Here is a 21,757-nt window from a genome sequence, read left to right as displayed (position 1 = left end):
ACTGTACTAAACATATTTCAGCATAATAAATACATTGAGAATTAAAGGTTTGAAATTGTGTAGATGTATACTGTGTATCATATCAGAATGTAGGGCAATGGCCACATAACAATATATATTACTGTACTTACTGTGGGTTACCTGTACTGTGTTTATGACAGCATATATGGTCCACGTTTTTAATACGACAATGAACTTATAATGTATCATATTTTCTCAATTAGATGAAAAAAAAAATAAAACAAAAGTAATACTATAGTCGACATTTCAGATTATGGCAAGGGAAGGATGTCATTAAGATAAAAAAATGTTTTGTTAGAAAATATGTTTTGCATTTTATTTATGAAAACAATACTTTGGCCTTGTGGAGGGTCGAACGCTTTATCATGACTGAACGATCGTTGATCACATGAATTCTGGCCCAAGGGAAACAACTCTTTCTCACTCGTCACACAGCATGTGTGTCATATGACAAATCTCGTGACCACCATATCAGGCCCCGTATATGTATATATAACGCGCCGTATGCTGTTTTGTTACATGTGTATTTATGGTGTACATGTTCAGGACCCGGAGGTTATAAAGTTTGCGTATCTCGGTTTGTGAGCACACACAGAATATCAAGATGAAGGTGTTGTGTATTTTCGCTTTGTTGGCTGTGATTGCCTGCAGTTCTGCACTGCACAGGTAAGATCCATGTCTTCAAATGAAAACTAAACGCAATCACTGGAAACGGCTGACGGAGATGGTTTGACTACAAGCAAGATCGTTTCTGTATTGCTTTAATATACCGGTAATCTAGTGTGTGTTCCGGGATCCTTTATGCTTTCAACATTTTATTTGTGTTTAGACATTTACTTGGATCCGTGCAGTTGTTGTGGGTGTCAGTTTTGTCTTGAGTATCATATCAAGTTTTAGGTTAGCCCGAGTTTCCTCTGGTCCTGACACCATGTATGCCAACTCGGGCTAGTTTTAGGCACAGGTCCTAGCCTCGTCTGTCAATACACCCAATATATAATCATTGGGTGTATGGACAGACGAGGCTAGGACCTGTGGTTTTAGGTAGGATATTTCTCTCAAAACAGACCAATATTAATATGTGTATTTTGCTCTTCAACCCCAGCCTAGAATTATCAGTTGTACTTAGATCACATGCAGTACTTTTGAAGTTTAATTTATTAAATGTAATAATTTATTTAATAAAATACTTACTATAAATATCTAGTACAGGTCTTTATATTATAAAAAATGTGTGTAATTAGATGATAAGATCTAGGTCTATAGCTAGTTTATTAGACCTGTAATTTAATTTTATTTCAATTTTTTTTTTCAGAATCAAACTTCACAAAGTGAAGACAGTGAGACGTACTCTGCAGGAAGTTGGAACAAACATTAACCTGTTGAAGAACCGCTACACTGGCTTGGTGGGCAGAGATGGACGTCTGCGTGGACCAGACCCCGAACCCCTCTCTAACTACATGGATGTAAGATATGAGATACTAAAATGTTGTATATCTACAGTAGCTATATTTGACACCTATATAAGGAATATAAGGAAACGATTAGCCTTTATCTTCATTACTGATAAACTGGGACCTAAGATGAGGGATGCCTACAGGTGGCCATAGCCTGGCATCCTCAATAGTTATACATGTTCACTTTGCCATGCAGAGAGTGAAGAACGTAACCCCTAGAGTATCAACTATGGTGGCCATGTAGTAATTTCTCATCCACTAGATACAGAACAGTGTCATATTCAGTTCAAATGTCCAAGGTTCAAATCCTGGTGAGCATGCAGATTGTTTCGTAAAGCTACATGTACTCCTGGGCAGCTAGAACAATATGTAGTTTCCGTGACCAACTCATGTGATTAATCACAGCATTTGGATACCTAAACCTAAATTGTCATTTTGTCTTAAGTTTGTGGGAAAAGATTTATAAATACAATGTGCCTTTTAGGATAGGGTAGGGACGTTGACCGAGGGCTGAGTCCAAAATCTAAGTGCTAGCTACACTAAATTTAAATGAGTCACTATAAGTTATTCACATACATCTTGTTACCCTTGTGATATGGCTTGAAAAAATAGAGCACTGTACAAAAGATAGTCAATCCTACAAAGCAATATACCTGTAATTCTTTTAATTCAGACTCTACAATTAAACTAGGTGGCTTTGATCATGATCCCTCTACATCTTTATAGGACAGAGCAATTAAGAATGGTTTTCCATTATCCTCATTCTATTTATAATATAAAATTGCATCATGTAATTATATAAACGATGGGAAAATAAAATATTATTTAAACTAATTAATGGCTAGTCTAACTGCATAGCATGTAATGCTTAATATTGCTGTGACATATATTCTTTAGAAACGTGAAACAGCTAGATAATACTTGATCATAAATGTTGAATAAAGTATTTAAGGCATTTGAGAAAATGGCTGGAGGTTTAAGTAGGTTAACTCCTTGAAGAAGATATTCATATTGAGCCCAGAAACCTTTGATTATGAAGATAGGAAGTTACTGTAGCCATGATAGATTTATGAAATATGTAATGTAGTATTTGACTGTAAACAGTGTATCACTATTATACATAAATATTCATCTAAAATCACAAAATTGTAAATTGATTTATTTCTGTAGAATATTGCTTAAGAAATAAAACTATATACATGTGATGCTCTTGTTTAAGAAAGCAATGCCCATGGTAAGGAGACATTAAGCTAACTTCTGTTTTATCTGTATTTTCTGACAGGCTCAGTATTATGGAGACATCACAATTGGAACACCGCCCCAGTCATTCAAGGTGATCTTTGACACCGGATCTTCCAATCTGTGGGTTCCATCCAAGAAATGTCATCTCTCGGACATAGCTTGTTGTAAGTTGTATTATCACAACAGAAAAAGAAAATGGTATATATATATATACAAAAAACATATTAAGAAAATTGTTATGATATACATTGTATAAGAATATGAATTTAAATCTTCTTTTAAAAGCTTAAATTTTAAAGCACATTTTAATCATGCAATATTATGATAATTATGTCGCATGTTAAACTATGTGTATTGAAAAGAAAGTCTGATGTGGCCAAGTGAATTGTGTTCTGTTTCCACAAAGCTTGTGTTATTCAAATGTGCATACAATATAAAGATATCCTTTTCTGTTAACTATAGTTTATTTTATTTAGGTCTTAAAAGAATGTAAATTTGGTAAGATTGTTTCTACCAAAAAATGGTGGGAGGCATAAAAGTGTTTCACTTTGGTGTGTCCCCCTGTCACAGCTTTGTTTAGAAGTTTTGTAATTAGAGTCTGATCTATAGTTAGTCTTTATTTCAATATTGGAAATTCTCTTTTCTTTGTCATTTTTTTCTCCAAATTTTGACCTGATTTTTTGGGATTTGACTCAATTTTACATTTAGCTGCATGTCCTCCAGATAGGGAATATAAAGTTTTCAGAGCATGTTTTGATAATTCTTTTATTTTATTGTGTGTGTTTATTTGTTATAAATGATAAACTGTGTTTTTACAGTACTTCACCAGAAATATGACAGTACAAAGTCCAGCACGTACAAGCAGAATGGAACACACTTTGAAATCCGCTATGGTACAGGCAGTCTTACAGGTTTCCTCAGCACCGACTCTGTCACGGTAGGTTGTCAGAGATTTAATTTGTAATGTAACAATAGACTTAAAGTGTTGACTAGTTGTGTCATGATAAGCTGCCAAAGTTTTGATTAGCAGTGTTGTGATAGGGTTTACGGGCCGAGGTGGCCGAGTGGTTAAGGTGTCCCGACACTTTATCACTAGCCCTTCACTTCTGGATTGCGAGTTTGAAACCTACGTGGGACAATTGCCAGTTACTGACCGTAGGCCAGTGGTTTTTCTCTGGGTACTGCGGGTTTCCTCCAACTTCAAAACCGGGCACGTCCTTAAATGACCCTGGCTGTTAATAGGATGTTTAACAAAATAAACCAAACCTAAACCAAAGAGATAAGCTGTCAATGACTTAATTTAGCTGTGTCACATCAGCAGGCTGTCAAAGTTTAACCTTAGCATTTTAATGTGACAGTGGGCAGTGACACAGCAGGCTGTCAAAAGTCCAAATTTAGCTGTGTAATTTAACAGTAGACTGTCAAAGTTTTAATTTATCAGAGTATTGTTACAGTAGACTGTCAAAGTTTAAATTTAGCAGTGTAATTTAAGAGTAAGTCTTTTAAATTATTCCTCATTGATGATAATGTTATCACATTGGAGACCAAACTGTCAAGAGTAAGAGTTTTATCTTATTCCTCATTGATGGCAATGTTCTCACACTGGATACCTCAGTCAAGAGTTAGGCTTTTATCTTTTTCCTTATTGATGACAATATTCTCACACTGAAGAACTCACTGTCAAGACACAAGAATTGGATTTTTAACGTATTCCTAATATTTGCTTCAGATTGGAGACATCACCGTGAAGGGCCAGACTTTTGCCGAAGCCGTTACACAACCTGGTATTACTTTCGTAGCTGCTAAGTTTGATGGAATCCTAGGAATGGGCTACAACACTATCTCAGTTGACGGGGTAACGCCTGTCTTCTACAATATGGTTCAGCAGAAACTTGTTGACAGCCCAGTCTTCTCATTCTACCTGGACAGGTAAGATATCTGACGAGATTGGTCAACCATTAATGTGGTCATATTCTTCTGGACTAAGTCAATAATTGACATCATTTATTAATAATTAGGAAATAATTTGTATTTATTAACCAGTATATCTCTTCTGTGTTATACTACTTGTAAGCAGATGAAATTAACATGATTATTATACATCATATCCACGGTAACACACCTAATCAAATCTAAGATGACAGTACTTCAGTAACTCTTGATTACTGGTATAAATTCCTCACTGTTAGATAATCAAACATTAACGTTTTAATGAAAGAAAATGTGAGGGTTCCAACTTCACCCTGTAACCTGTTATAAGGTGATACTAATTTCAATGCAAGACAGTATAGTTCTATATAGCATTTGACATATATTTTTCTGCCATTTGGTACTCGTTGTTCCAAATGCCAGGACCCAAAATGCATCACAACCTAAAATTTTTAATATTTTAATGCAGTAATTTATAATGATCATTGGAATGTTTATAAACACTATCAATGTAACAACTCACTTTTACAGAGACCCAGCTGCATCTGAAGGTGGTGAGCTGATTTTTGGAGGCAGTGATCCCAAACACTATTCTGGCAACTTTTCCTACGCCCCAATCACCAAAAAAGGTTACTGGCAGTTCCAGATGGCTGGGTAAGTATCTAGACTAAAACAAACATGCTTCTCCAAATGAAAAAGATTTTTTTTACTTTATTGTTTTCATATTCTGACACCGGTTTTCCCTCCATTTTCTGTGAGGGTGTGGAAGAGAGAGATCCTTTCCTCAAAGGGTAAGATAACTGTAGGTTGTAATGATTTATTGTATCTCCAGTATTCAGGTAAATGGAAAGCCATCATCTTACTGTAAAGGAGGCTGCAGTGCCATTGCTGACACAGGAACGTCCCTCTTGGCTGGCCCAACATCAGAGGTCAAGGAACTGAACAAGCAGATTGGTGCTACTCCATTTGCTGCAGGAGAGGTAACTCCTTGTGGGGCTATACCCAATTTCCTGGAGGGGAAATAATTTTTGAAAGTGATTCTTGTCTAGAGGATCTTTTGTAAGAGTAATAGCATGTAAATAATGACAGCAAGATTATGAGCTTGTCCGTTACTGATCATATAGTCCTAATCATGTGACTAAAAGTGAAATTATGTGATTATCAGTAGCAAAAGGCTCAACAGAAAGTGTAGATAAATTGGTTAATATCAGAGTACATGGGTTAGATATACATGTACTTTAAATGCTTAATGCTTCAGCTTTTTAATGATCCTGTTGGAAATTCCAAGGTATGTCATTTAAAACATACATTATATTTTGTGTTTTACTTTATTTCTTGCAGTACACTGTTGACTGTGACAAGATATCAAGTCTCCCACCTATTTCCTTTATGATTGATAACCAGATGTTCACGCTGCAGGGTAAAGACTACATTCTCCAGGTACATTGATTAATTTAATTATCTGGTGCTTATTGCATATATTGTTCTTGTCCTGTTTGTTATTTTCTGCTTCCAGGCGCAGGTGAATCCACTTAATTTTCTATAAAAATTTTTTTTTTAAATTGTATCAATATGAAGTCAAATGCACCTTGTATACATAGTAGAACCATATAGTGACACTGAAATGTAAATTAAAGTTTACTGGGGGAAAAGGCGGACCATCAACTTTGTTTGAACTCCATTTTAATATTTTCAAAACTTCAAAACTTTCAAAAAATTTCGGACTCGCGCCTACTGCGCTCATGAATTCACTCAATCAAGTGGCCAGGTACTCCCCTGGATTCATAAGATGTTTCCAATGTTATGCCTTGGTATGCAGCAGCTGAAGCTCACTGGTTATGAAGGCAATGTCTATTATACCAAGATGACAGCCATGGACTGGCCTGTGGTAGAGGCAGCATGTACCAATTGATATGCTCCGTGTGGTTGATACTTTGGAGTTATCCTCCATATGTAAATGTCTATTAAATTGAGAATGAAGATGATGAACTGAAACCCTGATTGTGAAGTTTATGTTGATCAATTGTCTTTGTACTTTATATTTAGGTGATGTACATTTACATTAATTCTGAATTTCAGGATATTGTAGAAGTCTAATAGATATATAAGGTGAGAGTACCCAAATTAGATCACGAAATATTTATGAAAATCACCAGTGGATGAACTGTTATAATATATTATAATATAATATTAGTTAATGTTTATCAAAATATTGAAGCAAGGGATGTAAGTAAAATCTGAGGAAAATATCATATCAGAACTTCTAAAACTACTTAATTGTTTATGTGGACGGATCGCATGAATTGGGCAAAATTGTCAAGTTACATTATTTTTTTTATTTTTTTTTTTTTTTGTGAAAAGTGATCTGTTTTGGGTACTGCTCTGATTTAGTCTTCCTTTGATACTTACATCCAAAGGAGAAGTTCTGTTTAGACCCAGTCAGTTGTAATGTGTCCTTCACAGCTTCAGGGATAGTTTGGTCTTCCCAAATCTGTTTCAAGTTTGAACTTTTGAAAATGTTTCCTTATTACAGGTAAAGGAGATGAGTGAAAGGATATGTTTGAGTGGATTTATAGGGATGGACATCCCAGCTCCCCTAGGGCCTCTGTGGATTCTTGGAGATATCTTTCTCGGCAGATTCTATTCCGAGTTTGACTTGGGCAACAGTAGGGTTGGATTTGCGAAGTCTGTAAATGGTAGCAGAAATTCTGATTTCAGAGATCCTGATTTCCTCTGGAAGGAAAAGAATGTCCACAATTGGAATATCCCTAGATATTAAGAGTGCACAGCTCCCCTCACTCACTCACTACTGTAGCCAACATGGATCTCTTCATCAGGAAATAATGTAATCCTACTTACAGTTCCTCCATTGTACAGTCATCACCATCACCAATAATTATTGACATACAAAATAGAAACAACCTTTATTTCAAACATATATCGTTCAAGTCTTGTATTGTCAGATTTTGGCATAATTGATGATGCAGTAAACTGGCTGTTGGCTTCAGATAATTTTCACAACCCCTCTCCTAATTTCCATGCACTGAAATTTTTTTATTTTTTTTTAAGTCTTTTTATTGTTTTAGAATCTCAGTATAGAAAAGGATATTAATGTCATAACTACATGTCTGTTGTAAATTGAATACCAACTGAATCAGTCAGGGATACACATTACATGATGTATAAGGTTTTTGGAATTGGCGATTCGACAGTCTCAGTTTTATGTTGATAAAAATATTACATTTGTGACTTTCTGATTCTGATTAAAATCATTTATTTATTGACTACTATACTTACGTTGTAAGGCCATGTAAAAGCTTACAAGTTTCCCTACTGGTGGAACATGGGGTCCTCCCCGTCTGTCTGTCAGTCGTCCACTCAGTTTTCCGCATTTTCTCAGCCATGCTTTAAGGTACACGTATGTTGGTAAAAGTTGGTATATAGGGTATCTTCAGTATGAGTAGCTACAGATCAAGTTCAAGTTTAAGGGATTTTAGGTCAAGGTCACTGTTACTATTTTTAGCGGGGGCTGGTAGGGGACATGTATTGCTTTAGCAATACGCAGCATGCTTGTTTAGAAAAGAATTTGTCTTGCTCAACATATAGAAATAATACGTTAACTGTATACAGCTTATTGAAATTTTTGTATGTGGATATATAGGTCTGAAAAGCAGTACATTTGTATTTATTTTATTTATTTGAAACAAGAATAGGAAATGGACTAAGATTTATGATATTGATCATAAGAGTTCATAATCATTATAAAATCTTGATGTATATTTTCCGTTCAATAATTTAATACATAAAACATCTACACTAATTATATTATAAGATCATATCACATGGGTGTAATGTTTTTGAATTTTTATATCAAATTAGTGATTTCCAATGTTGATCTATGTTTTTTTTTAATACATGTACATGTATTTGAATATACAATGTACAGGATGAAACATGATTGAAAGTTACAAAAACTCAAGTTTTAAACTTAGAGTGGAACTGTATTTTCAAAGTTAACTGTAGATTAATATGTGAAGTTAACATAGTGCTAAATAGAAGTGCTTTGTGTTCATTAGTTTGTGATTTTTACATTTACCTATTTTTGAAGATCAATAAATATTGATCATGTTCATTAGAACGTTCTCATCCGTCACATTAAGGTACATTTGTACATTTATATTGATGACTAACTTCTATCAGTTGTTTTGCCATGGCTTGTGTTAATATTTCAAAAAGAAAAAAAATCATGATGATTTACTACATAATATCCATGGTGTTTGCCGAAAGAAAATGTTTCACATACGAAATAAGAGTTAAAGTTTTTCCAACTACAAATGTACCTTTTTCAGTCAGGTTGTCCAGCTAGCCTTGTAAATTACTAGTCATCAATAATGAGTGTTAGATTATCAAGCTGTATTATCAAGCTGTGTTAATCTAGCCACCATTCCCATGATTTTTGATTTTCTTATTTAATGGTCCATTAACAATAAGTCATTCACTTAACACAATGTAATCAAGCATTAGGTACCCCAGCTACCCTATGATTTTTGGGACAGAATGGGTCTTATTTTTTTTACAGTTCTCCAAAAGCAGTCCTTACAGTCCTCAATATTAAGTGTACTTTATAATGTAAATGATGGTTACTATATTATGAGGCTTCTCTGTACTCTATATAGATCTGTGTTTAATTTAGGACAGAAATGATAACAGCTATCTAGTATTTATCATCTGTCTGTAGATATGAGCAGGTTCAATGTCAATGCCCTGTGGACAGTGAATGTGACATCTATCAAGGTGATATGACAAGCAGGCATCAGCTCGTTGTACTGATTACGGACAAGGATCCTTGACCTTTCTTTGTGTAAACAAACCTCATTTCTGATTGTGATATTTTATTTACATTGCATGCACATTCTCCCTCTTGTGTTTCTAAACGAACAATGTGTAGAATAATATAGTCTGACTACTGTATCATACCCGAGCACCTATTTTCTGTAACCTTAACCCTCACCATCTATAACTTACACCAGTCCCTATTTTCTGCAGTATAAATCCTGCACCAGTTTTCTCTTTATTTTCTGTTTATTTCCAGATTATAGTAGTGGTACTAATACTTATTTTACTGATTTTTTCCTCTTTTAGTGATTACATATCATTTTTCCTCTTCTGGTGATAGTTCTTGGTGGATAATCAGAAAATTATTCTTTTGTTTTCCCCTTTATTTTGCCTTTACTAAAAAGACTTTTCTTTCAGTTGTCAGTAATGCGGCAGATCTAGAGTCATCCGACAATTATATTTCCCAGAACATCTAGAAACCTTTCTGATTTTTAAATCCATTGCATGCCACCCTGCGTTGTTTTTTAGTTGTCTAACAGTGTTGTCCTGTCTTGCTCTGCTTTGTCAGGTCTCCCAGCAGGGACAAACAATCTGCCTAAGTGGGTTTGTAGGTATTGATGTCCCCGCTCCTCTTGGACCTTTATGGATTCTCGGAGATGTTTTCCTTGGACAATTCTACAGTGAATTTGACCTTGGAAACAACAAAGTTGGATTTGCACACTCTATGAACTAAAACATTGGTAAAGCTCTATTGAATTCATAGAACTAACATTCCTACATTTTTTATCTGTTGCATTTCAGTAGGTCACTTAAAAAACAAAAAAGAGAGGCAAATTTCTTCATTTACTTGTTAAATGTGTTTTCCTCATACGCATGGCTTTTTGATGCATTTCAATATCGCAGTTATTAAACTCTCAGCCCACCACATGTAGCAGTAGCTAAGTAAGGTGTAGTATATCTACATATTCAAATGTCTGAAAGTGTTTGTTAGTGTTTATATTGTTATTGTGAAAGTGTACCGCAAGTTCTCTGTAAAGTTATCAATAATGTCTATACCGTCATGTAAACAAAGCTACATTTGACAGGTGTGAGAGTGCTATATTTTTTCTAGTAATTCCATAATTCCACAATGTGTGGAGTGTTTCAAATGAATATTTAGGAGTTTTAACAACAATGAGATGCCATTTGTGATATGTTCAGTGTTTGGACGTGACAGTCTATATTTTGTACAATTAAATCTGTGCAGTTTCCAATTAATTGTTGTTTCTTAAAATAAAATTAAAAGTTCTTAACAATGAATTTGTATTTTATGTTTTCAAGAATGTATATATATATATATATATGTAGCAGACCTGGACTGGATCGATCATAATATATAAATCAGTATTGTGTTCATGGCGTTGTAGTAGCACCACTTGCAAAACAATCAGTTAACACTGGATTTGTACCTAAACAGCTAAAGGACAGGTATTCATACCCTGCTTATATTGCTCTTGACAAATTTCTGTTTGGCCGTCGACGTCGTCCAGAGCTACGTTATCGCAGCTTAAACAGCTACTTCATGATCTACTAGTGTAACCCAAGTCATGTGACAATAAATAGTTGGCTTTGTAACAAATGTCGGACGAGAATCATACAGGGAAACAACACACCAAAAACTGTTTCTGCAGATGTATAAGCTTAAGTTGAGATAGGTAAATACAAACATATGTCTTGTATCGAATGTTGGAGGTATACAAAATGGAATTCTAGCACCGCAGATTTGATGACCCTGGGCTAAAGCCGACAAGCTGGTACTACAAAAACAGAGTTTGGAATTTTGAAAGTGTTTCAAAATTGATGAAATCGTATGTAATATATATTGCTTGGAGAAGAATATGTATCCATGTTATATCAGAAACATACATAACACAATAATACATGTTTCGTGTCTGCTGAGAATTATATTCAATATTTGAAATAATTCACAGTGTATTTTTACTAAACACGAAATAGCACTAGAGTCTTAACCTCTAATAAACTTGTAATGAACCACAGGCGAGTTATAATACCATATAAAAAATAGTCAGAACTTCAAACGCCCGTGAATGAACGCATGCATACTGACGAACAAGTGATTATCAATGAACATTTTGCCGTGTAATGATTAATATTGATGTACGTTTTAGGGTCGAGGATATCACAGGGTTATCAGATATGGGGTAGCTGACCTTGGGAGATATAATAGGACTTTATACTACGAAGATGCCAGTGGGTGGGCCTCGAACGATATCATATCAATAGATTATCAGTGTCATGCATTATCATCAAATGCTACATAGGGTCTACTGTAGCTATCTTCTAAAATAAAGTAACAAGCGTAAAGCATGTGAGAGCGCATGCATTTTCGACATTCCCAAACAGAAACGTGACAAATTCTCACGACGGTACAAGTCAGGACAGCTGACTACAATATGACTTGGTCAGCTGATGTCATATGACGACAATACCAGCTCGAGAAGTAATATGACGGTCAGCTGATGTCATATGAGGGAGAAGTAATATGACGGTCAGCTGATGTCATATGAGTGAGAAGTAATATGACGGTCAGCTGATGTCATGTGATGGAGAAGTAATATGACGGTCAGCTGATGTCATATAAGGGAGAAGTAATATGACTTGGTCAGCTGATATCATCTGATGGAGAAGTAATATGACTTGGTCAGCTGATGTCATATGAGGGAGTAATATGACGTGGTCAGCTGATGTCATATGAGGAAGTAATATGACGGTCAACTGATGTCATATGAGGGAGTAATATGACGGTCAGCTGATGTCAAATGAGGGAGAAGTAATATGACGGTCAGCTGATGCCATATGAGGGAGTAATATGACGGTCAGCTGATGTCATGTGATGGAGAAGTAATATGACGGTCAGCTGATGCCATGTGATGGAGTAATATGACGGTCAGCTGATGTCATGTGATGGAGAAGTAATATGACGGTCAGCTGGTGTCATATGAGGGAGTAATATGACGGCCAGCTGATGCCATATGAGGGAGTAATATGACGGTCAGCTGATGTCATGTGATGGAGAAGTAATATGACGGTCAGCTGGTGTCATATGAGGGAGTAATATGACGGTCAGCTGATGTCATATCAGGGAGAAGTAATATGACGGTCAGCTGATGCCATGTGATGGAGAAGTAATATGACGGTCAGCTGATGTCATATGAGAGACTAATATGACGGTCAGCTGATGTCATATGAGGGAGTAATATGACTGTCAGCTGATGTCATATGAGGGAGATCCTTGCGAATTCACAGGCACAAGTAACAAAATGACAGGACATGCGTATAAGTTTGGAATCAAATATGAACGAACAAGATGCGATCCTAATAGCCACCGGTAAATTGAAATATTATAATTCTTGAAGCATGATAGGCATAGTGGATAGTATGTATACGTTGGGTTCCAATAATGTAATCATGTTTGCAAAGAATCTACGGAAGGACCGTCGTGTACTCAAGGTTGATTGCACTCCGCTACACTTACCCAGCACCATGATTATGAATTTTTCCTCCGTAAATAACAATTTCGAAAATGTAAACTTCTTGTCTGATTAACATAAGGCACACAATGCAGTAATACAAAAGTAATAAAGCACATCGATATGTTTATCTAATACTGACTAGTCGTATAGAGCAGATGGTCAGTTCTGATTAATAATACACTGATCAGGGCGTTATGCTGACGCTGATAGAATATACCGAATATGTATTAATTCTGGCCATAACGCCCGAGGACTCGGTCGATCTTGAAGTAGGGAGACGGCCATCGTCGGCAACCAGTGTGTTTTTGTTGATTCAAACTTATAAATGGTGGAATAGCTAGATGTTTCACCACCAAGTAACAATTTCATAACTCGGGCCTCAAACTCACGATCTACGGCACATGATTCGCCTAGCCAGAAATACCCACAGCTTATACCACTGCGCCATATATGGAGTATATATATATATATATATAGAGTAACACAATTTAAATGACGAAGGAAGACAACTTTATGACTCGTGCCCTGACCGGGCCTTGAACTCACGATCTACGGCACCCACTCGCCTAGATGAAAACATACCCGCAGCTTATACCGCTGCGCCACATCCACGTTCTTAAAAAAGAACTTTTCAATGGCACAGTGATGTTCGGCCCGATACCCGGACATGATCATAGCGACAAGTCTTCTATTAGATGATATGAATACATGAATCGCAATTGTACACATATGTACGTATAGATCTATATCCTATTTATGAGTATATAAGTGAAATTTAAGCTCACAATCTCTTATATATACAAATGAGAAAACAAGCTATATATTATCACACGCCTATAGCCACATGATAGCAGAGACCTATATACTAAATATAGGTCTCCGATGATAGTGTGCAAGTGTATCATAGTCAGAAACGTGTATATCAGATATATACAAGTCTCTGACTCCATCTTCTATAAGGTTTTCTGAATGAAAAACTGAAAACATGTCATCGTTAAAATCTTATCGGTATTTTACAAAACCAATCCATCACAGACATCAACGAATCCCGTTTGTTCCATACAGTTACTGATATCAGAGACCTATATACTAAATATAGGTCTCTACTGATATCTACATACTTTTTTTATTAAAATTTCATACCATTCAAATTGTGGAGAAAGCGCGGTTATTTTCCTCTCGTTAGGAACGAAAGAACAGCAAGACAAACATATTTGAAATGCTATAAAAGCTTCCCAAATCTTTGAATTCAGATAACCGAGTGTATTAGTAAGATTGGCAGCAAACGACATTTAACCTGTCGTCAGGATGGCTGACTGATTCAATCTTCCTCTAAACACAACCAGCAAGACAATTCAAAGGATAAGGGGCATAACTCCCATACAATTTGTGGATCCCGAACATAAACATCATAAGTGTGCCGGTGAATCTTTGTCCTATTAGACGACTCCAAACTTCTTCAGTCGCTCGATCAATAATACCTCCATCAATATGTATACAGATATGAACGACTCTAATAAGCATATAACGGTAATCATACAAACAAAATAGTTTCTATTAATATAAAACATTTTAATATAAATAACATTTTTTTACAAGGTCATTTTTACAAAAAGCATTTAAGGAGTGTTTGGAAGATCTGGTTGTCGACTTCGGTTTTGGCGGTCTTTGTTCCTGGCATGTTCCACCAACAAGTCCATGATTTCACTCTGAAACTTCTCAGGGACAGGTCTCTGGCCTAGAACATAATAATAGGTAATTTAGTATTATACAACAGAAACAATTTAATAGTACCTTAAAATGAATGCTGTATTTATAATAGATAAATTGTACCCACTGAACCTCCATGTACATCTTTGGATACCTGCGGTTGATTGCTTTAAACTACGTCGTTATACACTTATACCAGGGTTGATTGCACTACACTACCAATATATCATCACTGTGTAGCATAGCATAGTGCAATCAACCGTGGGTGTCCTACGATTCCAAAACTACAACACAGTCCTTTTGTTGTTTTTTTCTTTCTTTTTTCGTTTTTCTTTTCTTTTGAAAATTCATAAGTAATGTTTGGAGAATCACAATAAAATTGGTGAATTGGGAATGATTTTTTTCAGGAGTAAACTGCACATTTTGGGAATTTGGCTTAAATATGAAATATTTTCAGTTGGGAATGGGGCCCATTAACAGCCCCCCCCCCCCCCCCCCCCCCCCCCCAAAAAAAAAAAAAACCAGAAAAGCCCTGGAGTATGAAATAGGGTGGTGCCTTAACCCCTTAATCTAACTGATTTATTATTTCAATTTTGATGAAAACCTCTGTATCCACCTCTTAGTTACAGTAAATAGTTACCTACAGCTTAGCATTGCCACCAAGTCTTAATGAATGATCAGCTACAGCTTAGCATTGCCACCAAGTCTTAATGAATGATCAGCTACAGCTTGGCATTGTCACCAAGTCTTAATGAATGATCACCTACAGCTTAGCATTGCCACCAAGTCTTAATGAATGATCACCTACAGCAGTGTACCTCTCAAGCAGTATACATGTAGGTTACCCGTTACCTACTACAGCCAAGCAGTATACATGTAGGTTACCCGTTACCTACTACAGCCAAGCAGTATACATGTAAGTTACCCGTTACCTACTACAGCCAAGCAGTATACATATAGGTTACCCGTTAACTACTACAGTCAAGCAGTATACATGTAGGTTACCCGTTACCTACTACAGCCAAGCAGTATACATGTAGGTTACCCGTTACCTACTACAGCCAAGCAGTATACATGTAGGTTACCCGTTACCTACTACAGCCAAGCAGTATACATGTAGGTTACCCGTTAACTACTACAGTCAAGCAGTATACATGTAGGTTACCCGTTACCTACTACAGCCAAGCAGTATACATGTAGGTTACCCGTTACCTACTACAGCCAAGCAGTATACATGTAGGTTACCCGTTAACTACTACAGTCAAGCAGTATACATGTAGGTTACCCGTTACCTACTACAGCCAAGCAGTATACATGTAGGTTACCCGTTACCTACTACAGCCAAGCAGTATACATGTAGGTTACCCGTTACCTACTACAGCCAAGCAGTATACATGTAGGTTAGCTGTTACCTACTACAGCCAAGCAGTATACATGTAGGTTACCCGTTAACTACTACAGTCAAGCAGTATACATGTAGGTTACCCGTTACCTACTACAGCCAAGCAGTATACATGTAGGTTACCCGTTACCTACTACAGCCAAGCAGTATACATTTAGGTTACCCCTTAACTACTACAGCCAAGCAGTATACATGTAGGTTACCCGTTACCTACTACAGCCAAGCAGTATACATGTAGGTTAGCTGTTACCTTCTACAGCCAAGCAGTATACATGTAGGTTACCCGTTACCTACTACAGCCAAGCAGTATACATGTAGGTTACCCGTTACCTACTACAGCCAAGCAGTATACATGTAGGTTACCCGTTATCTACTACAGCCAAGCAGTATACATGTAGGTTACCCGTTACCTACTACAGCCAAGCAGTATACATGTAGGTTACCCGTTACCTACTACAGCCAAGCAGTATACATGTAGGTTACCCGTTACCTACTACAGCCAAGCAGTATACCTGTAGGTTACCCGTTACCTACTACAGCCAAGCAGTATACATGTAGGTTAGCTGTTACCTACTACAGCCAAGCAGTATACATGTAGGTTACCCGTTACCTACTACAGCCAAGCAGTATACATGTAGGTTACCCGTTACCTACTACAGTCAAGCAGTATACATGTAGGTTACCCGTTACCTACTACAGCCAAGCAGTATACCTGTAGGTTACCCGTTACCTACTACAGCCAAGCAGTATACATGTAGGTTACCCGTTACAGGTACAGCCAAGCAGTATACATGTAGGTTACCTGTTACCTACTACAGCCAAGCAGTATACATGTAGGTTACCCGTTACCTACTACAGCCAAGCAGTATACATGTAGGTTAGCTGTTACCTACTACAGCCAAGCAGTATACATGTAGATTAGCTGTTACCTACTACAGCCAAGCAGTATACATGTAGGTTACCCGTTACCTACTACAGCCAAGCAGTATACATGTAGGTTAGCTGTTACCTACTACAGCCAAGCAGTATACATGTAGGTTACCTGTTACCTACTACAGCCAAGCAGTATACATGTAGGTTACCCGTTACCTACTACAGCCAAGCAGTATACATGTAGGTTAGCTGTTACCTAGTACAGCCAAGCAGTATACATGTAGGTTAGCTGTTACCTACTACAGCCAAGCAGTATACATGTAGATTAGCTGTTACCTACTACAGCCAAGCAGTATACATGTAGGTTACCCGTTACCTACTACAGCCAAGCAGTATACATGTAGGTTAGCTGTTACCTACTACAGCCAAGCAGTATACATGTAGGTTACCTGTTACCTACTACAGCCAAGCAGTATACATGTAGGTTACCCGTTACCTACTACAGCCAAGCAGTATACATGTAGGTTAGCTGTTACCTACTACAGCCAAGCAGTATACATGTAGGTTAGCTGTTACCTACTACAGCCAAGCAGTATACATGTAGGTTACCCGTTACAGGTACAGCCAAGCAGTATACATGTAGGTTACCCGTTACCTACTACAGCCAAGCAGTATACATGTAGGTTAGCTGTTACCTACTACAGCCAAGCAGTATACATGTAGGTTACCTGTTACCTTCTACAGCCAAGCAGTATACATGTAGGTTACCTGTTACCTTCTACAGCCAAGCAGTATACATGTAGGTTAGCTGTTACCTACTACAGCCAAGCAGTATACATGTAGGTTAGCTGTTACCTACTACAGCCAAGCAGTATACATGTAGATTAGCTGTTACCTACTACAGCCAAGCAGTATACATGTAGGTTACCCGTTACCTACTACTGCCAAGCAGTATACATGTAGGTTAGCTGTTACCTACTACAGCCAAGCAGTATACATGTAGGTTACCTGTTATCTACGACAGCCAAGCAGTATACATGTAGGTTACCCGTTACCTACTACAGCCAAGCAGTATACCCTGAAGTGTGGGTGAATGATTACCTACAGCACCTCCATGTCTTGGTGAATGATTACTTACTACAGTCAAGCAGTATATGTCTAAGTCTAAGTGAATGATAACCTTCAGCCAAGCAGTATGATGTTAACCTCTAAGAATAAATTATTATACATTCAGCCTATCAGTATTTCTGAGCTAGAGAGAACGGTTACCTACCTACAGCCCAATAATATATCTCCCAGTCATTACTCGGTGTGTTGATGAGGCGATCATACAGTGTCAACTGTTTTTCATCCATACCATCAAGATACCTGGCTGCAAATGTGCTGAAAAGTTGGCAAAGTATTTCTTTTATTTCAAATTAAATTTTAACTTTCTTTCATTTTTATTTTGTTATGAAAAACTGGATGCACATCTTGAAATGATAATCATGTTCCATAATTTCTTCTATTGCTTTATATGCACAGCTTTAAATTATCACTGAGTGGGTAACTTGTTAATGGGGCTTGACGTGAAAATAAATTCAGAACCTAATTACAGCAATTCATACCAATTGTTATAAGCAATATATACATCTGAACGGACACATCTCTCCTGGTACACACACTCAAAAAAAAAAAATTTGTTTACAGTAGTAAAAGTTGTTAAAACTATGATTTCAATATATATATACATATTTGTTTAGTATCAAATTATCAATCAAAAACAATTATGACAGCCTTTTCAGGCACAGTTGGAAAAGACAACTCTGCCCCACTTATCTGGTACACTTGTATACCGTCTACATCATTTGCATACCGGTATATGCCTTTTAAGATGAATTACCGGTACTATTGTTTTCTTCATTTTGTCTATATTTTCCATATTTTGATGATACTCTGTATTTATGCATGTCTCCAGTTTTCATCAGTCAGACCTGTGTCGGGTATTTCTAATATAAGTCTGTGATTTTTATATTACAAAATAAGCTTAGCAGAGTTGCATCCCTTAGAATATCTTAATAATAATAACAAGAGTAATTGAATTTAATTGGACTTTTAAATCATTGTATACAAATACTTTGTGCAGGGCAGCAGCCCTTACATTTTTTTAACACCCTAGATAAAAAAAAATCTCTTCAATTCAAAAGTATCAGCCTGGTCAAACAGCATGAAAATCAGTGATGGCCAAAAGAGTTTCATTGATTCCAGCAGCTGCTGTAACTTTCTGTAGGAATCGTGATATTCAATGCTGACATGGGAATCTCTCATCTCTGTTTTTTGTTCAAAAAACCTTCTCAGTACCATCTGACATTTTTTTCCCCAAAATCTGACAATGAAGGCCAGAACAGATTGGCTGAGTCAGGTCCCAGACCATTTCCTGACGTTGTTCAAACACACAAATGATGCAAAATATTGTTACAATGATTTTTCCAATGAAATTCACAGATCTTCCTTATTTCAATGCAAGAGCTTTGTCTTAAAGAATGTTATTTTTGATCCTCTTCATGATAAGGAACAAATAGATAAATATCACTGTACCTAAGAAGAAGTCCATTTTCCAGCATTCCTCGTTTCCTACTCTGGTACAGAAGACGGGCACGCATCACATCTACATCCTCATCAAGTCTTTCCTTGTATGGAGGAGGTGGAGGGTACTCCTCCTGAGGTGTGTAGTAGTCTGATGAAAATCTCACTCTCTGGACTGATGGAGCTGCAACTACCTGTTGATATAAAGCATGATGCATTGCTGACATTTTAATGATTGATATAATACATGTATAACATGCAACAGATGGGTATCAATCACACCACAGGGTTATGTCTTCATCTATATGGTACTGGCCATCTTCAACAATTTGAAGGAGAAATTAATGCCTGAGGGGAGTGAAAATGGAAAAAGTTTTTTTTTTTAAACATTTTGCTATGTATATTAAGATAAAAGCTTGATAAAATATTTGGCAGTTTACTTGGTGATGGTATAATGACAGTAGATGGCCGTTTTAAATGAGTCTGGTGGGACAGGAGACCATGTCTGGTGGTAATTTCTTGCTGTCACATATAGTTTTTGGAAAAAATGAAGTTTTTCTAGCAAGTGTTCTGGAATGGTGAAATTGAAATGAAAACTGGTGGCTATGTCTGGAATACCTAGTAAGGGGAGTTAGCCTATCAGATTTCGATTTCATTATAGCATCTTTGTTGTTGACAATGTTATAAGTTAACATGGTCTGACGAGCATCTCTTCATCTGTCTGCTAGGGGGCGCCAATTTCAGGTGGTCCAGCATTTCCGATATGCTGGATGTGCAGCGATTGTACCAATGTTTGTGATGCAGCGTGCAGCCCTGCTTTGAAATTTGTCGATGTTGGATTAGGTGTGTGGGTTCCATACTGTGCAGGCTTACTCTAATGATAGTCGTACTAGTGACTTGTATGTCTGGAGTTTGACTGATGTGGAGCCAATTTTGAGATTTCGCCTCAGAAAGCCAAGAGTGGAATTTACTTTTGAACAGATGGTATTGGGAGTCCCATTTTAGGTATGATTGGATGGCGACACCCCGATCAATATTATATGCCCAGTCTTATTATATTAGTCTTATATAAAAAAAAAAAATAGCCATAAAAGCCTACATATAAAGTCATACCTATATAAAGTGACTTTATATATAGTTATTTCTGTCCAATTTTTAAGACTAAACATGCCTCTGTGATCAAACTTTATTAAGGAGTAAATCTAACCAGGCACAAACACAAGGCCAGGATTGTAAATTTGAATTCATCAACCACATGTTATGTGTGTGCCCCCTCCCCTCCCGTAAAGAAGCAAGGCATTCCAACTTGATTATTTTTTTTATGAAAGGCTGAAATGTGGTACCTATTCAATCTGTAACAAGTCCCTATGGCCAGAGACATATATATGTCTCTGCTATGGCTATGGTTTAATCCGTCAAAACAGGAAACGTCGTATAACATTTCTACGTCATGTGCAATGTTTTACAGCATATCTATCAAATGGTGTCAATCAACACATCTTAGAAATTTTCACTTATATGTACCGATACCTGAAAAAGCCGGGATTTCTGCACGCTCACGCTACAGCGCATAAGATGACGAAACGCATTCAATGACATCGTCGTTCGTGCAGGCCTGTGTTGTTGTATAATAGTCTTATACTCGGAGTTATCTCCCTTACAATATTCTCTGGAGGGCACGGTGACAGTCCGTCGTCAGGCGGCATCACGTCCACCTGTATACAGGTACTTAGACGAGCAATGCGCTGAAATTGTTACCGCCAGAGTTTTATTTACCCTAACCAAGAAACAATGACCGTCCGTGGAAACACTTATTTTTCAAAAATAAAATTATCAGCATAACCAGAGACCTATATACTATATATAGGTCTCTGGCATAACCAGATCTAGTTTCTAGTACGCGAGCATCTATCTCAAACTTTATTAGATCTACCTCCCTGTATACCTGCTTATTCCGACCAGTTCCTTTATACACAGGTTTGTGTTCATTTGTTAAATTAATCGTATAACAATAAGAAAATATCATACAGTAGTGTTACTGATAAAGGTATTCAGATTTATGAAAGACCTTTCACTCTTCGTTGCTGTCTTTCCACAGGTCCTAGCCTCGTCTGTATATATATATTATCAATATATGATGGATGTATTGACAAACGAGACTAGGACCTGTGGTCTTGTAATATCGCTGTCTA

General features: G+C 36.8%; 2 protein-coding genes across 4 annotated transcripts; one reads left to right on the top strand and one right to left on the bottom strand.

Annotated features, from left to right (window-relative positions):
• Nucleotides 1–554: 554 nt before the first annotated feature.
• Nucleotides 555–10,781, top strand: LOC117335531 (lysosomal aspartic protease-like). Of its 3 annotated transcripts, XM_033895577.1 has the most exons (10): nt 555–687; nt 1,334–1,484; nt 2,758–2,881; nt 3,536–3,654; nt 4,447–4,646; nt 5,178–5,300; nt 5,479–5,626; nt 5,988–6,086; nt 10,051–10,233; nt 10,273–10,781. In XM_033895577.1, the coding sequence occupies exons 1-9, from the start codon at nt 626–628 to the stop codon at nt 10,213–10,215; spliced, it is 1,191 nt and encodes a 396-aa protein (XP_033751468.1). In that variant the 5' UTR covers nt 555–625; the 3' UTR covers nt 10,216–10,233; nt 10,273–10,781. The 3 variants fall into 3 exon arrangements, with proteins under 3 accessions (XP_033751468.1, XP_033751467.1, XP_033751466.1); XM_033895576.1 differs by having other exon boundaries at nt 10,051–10,781; XM_033895575.1 differs by having other exon boundaries at nt 7,180–10,781.
• A 3,785-nt stretch (nt 10,782–14,566) lies between these two features.
• On the bottom strand, nt 14,567–21,226 carry LOC117335530 (succinate dehydrogenase assembly factor 2, mitochondrial-like). The gene is made up of 4 exons (XM_033895574.1): nt 21,096–21,226; nt 19,578–19,759; nt 18,274–18,383; nt 14,567–14,753 (listed from the first exon to the last, which is right to left on the bottom strand). Exons 1-4 carry the CDS (start codon nt 21,162–21,164, stop codon nt 14,635–14,637), a joined length of 480 nt encoding a protein of 159 aa, XP_033751465.1. The 5' UTR covers nt 21,165–21,226; the 3' UTR covers nt 14,567–14,634.
• Between the last annotated feature and the right edge of the window lie 531 nt (nt 21,227–21,757).

Source organism: Pecten maximus, chromosome 10, assembly GCF_902652985.1.
Source record: "Pecten maximus chromosome 10, xPecMax1.1, whole genome shotgun sequence".
Classification (NCBI taxonomy): Eukaryota; Metazoa; Mollusca; class Bivalvia; order Pectinida; family Pectinidae; genus Pecten; species Pecten maximus.
This window is presented reverse-complemented; position numbering and strand designations above follow the sequence as displayed.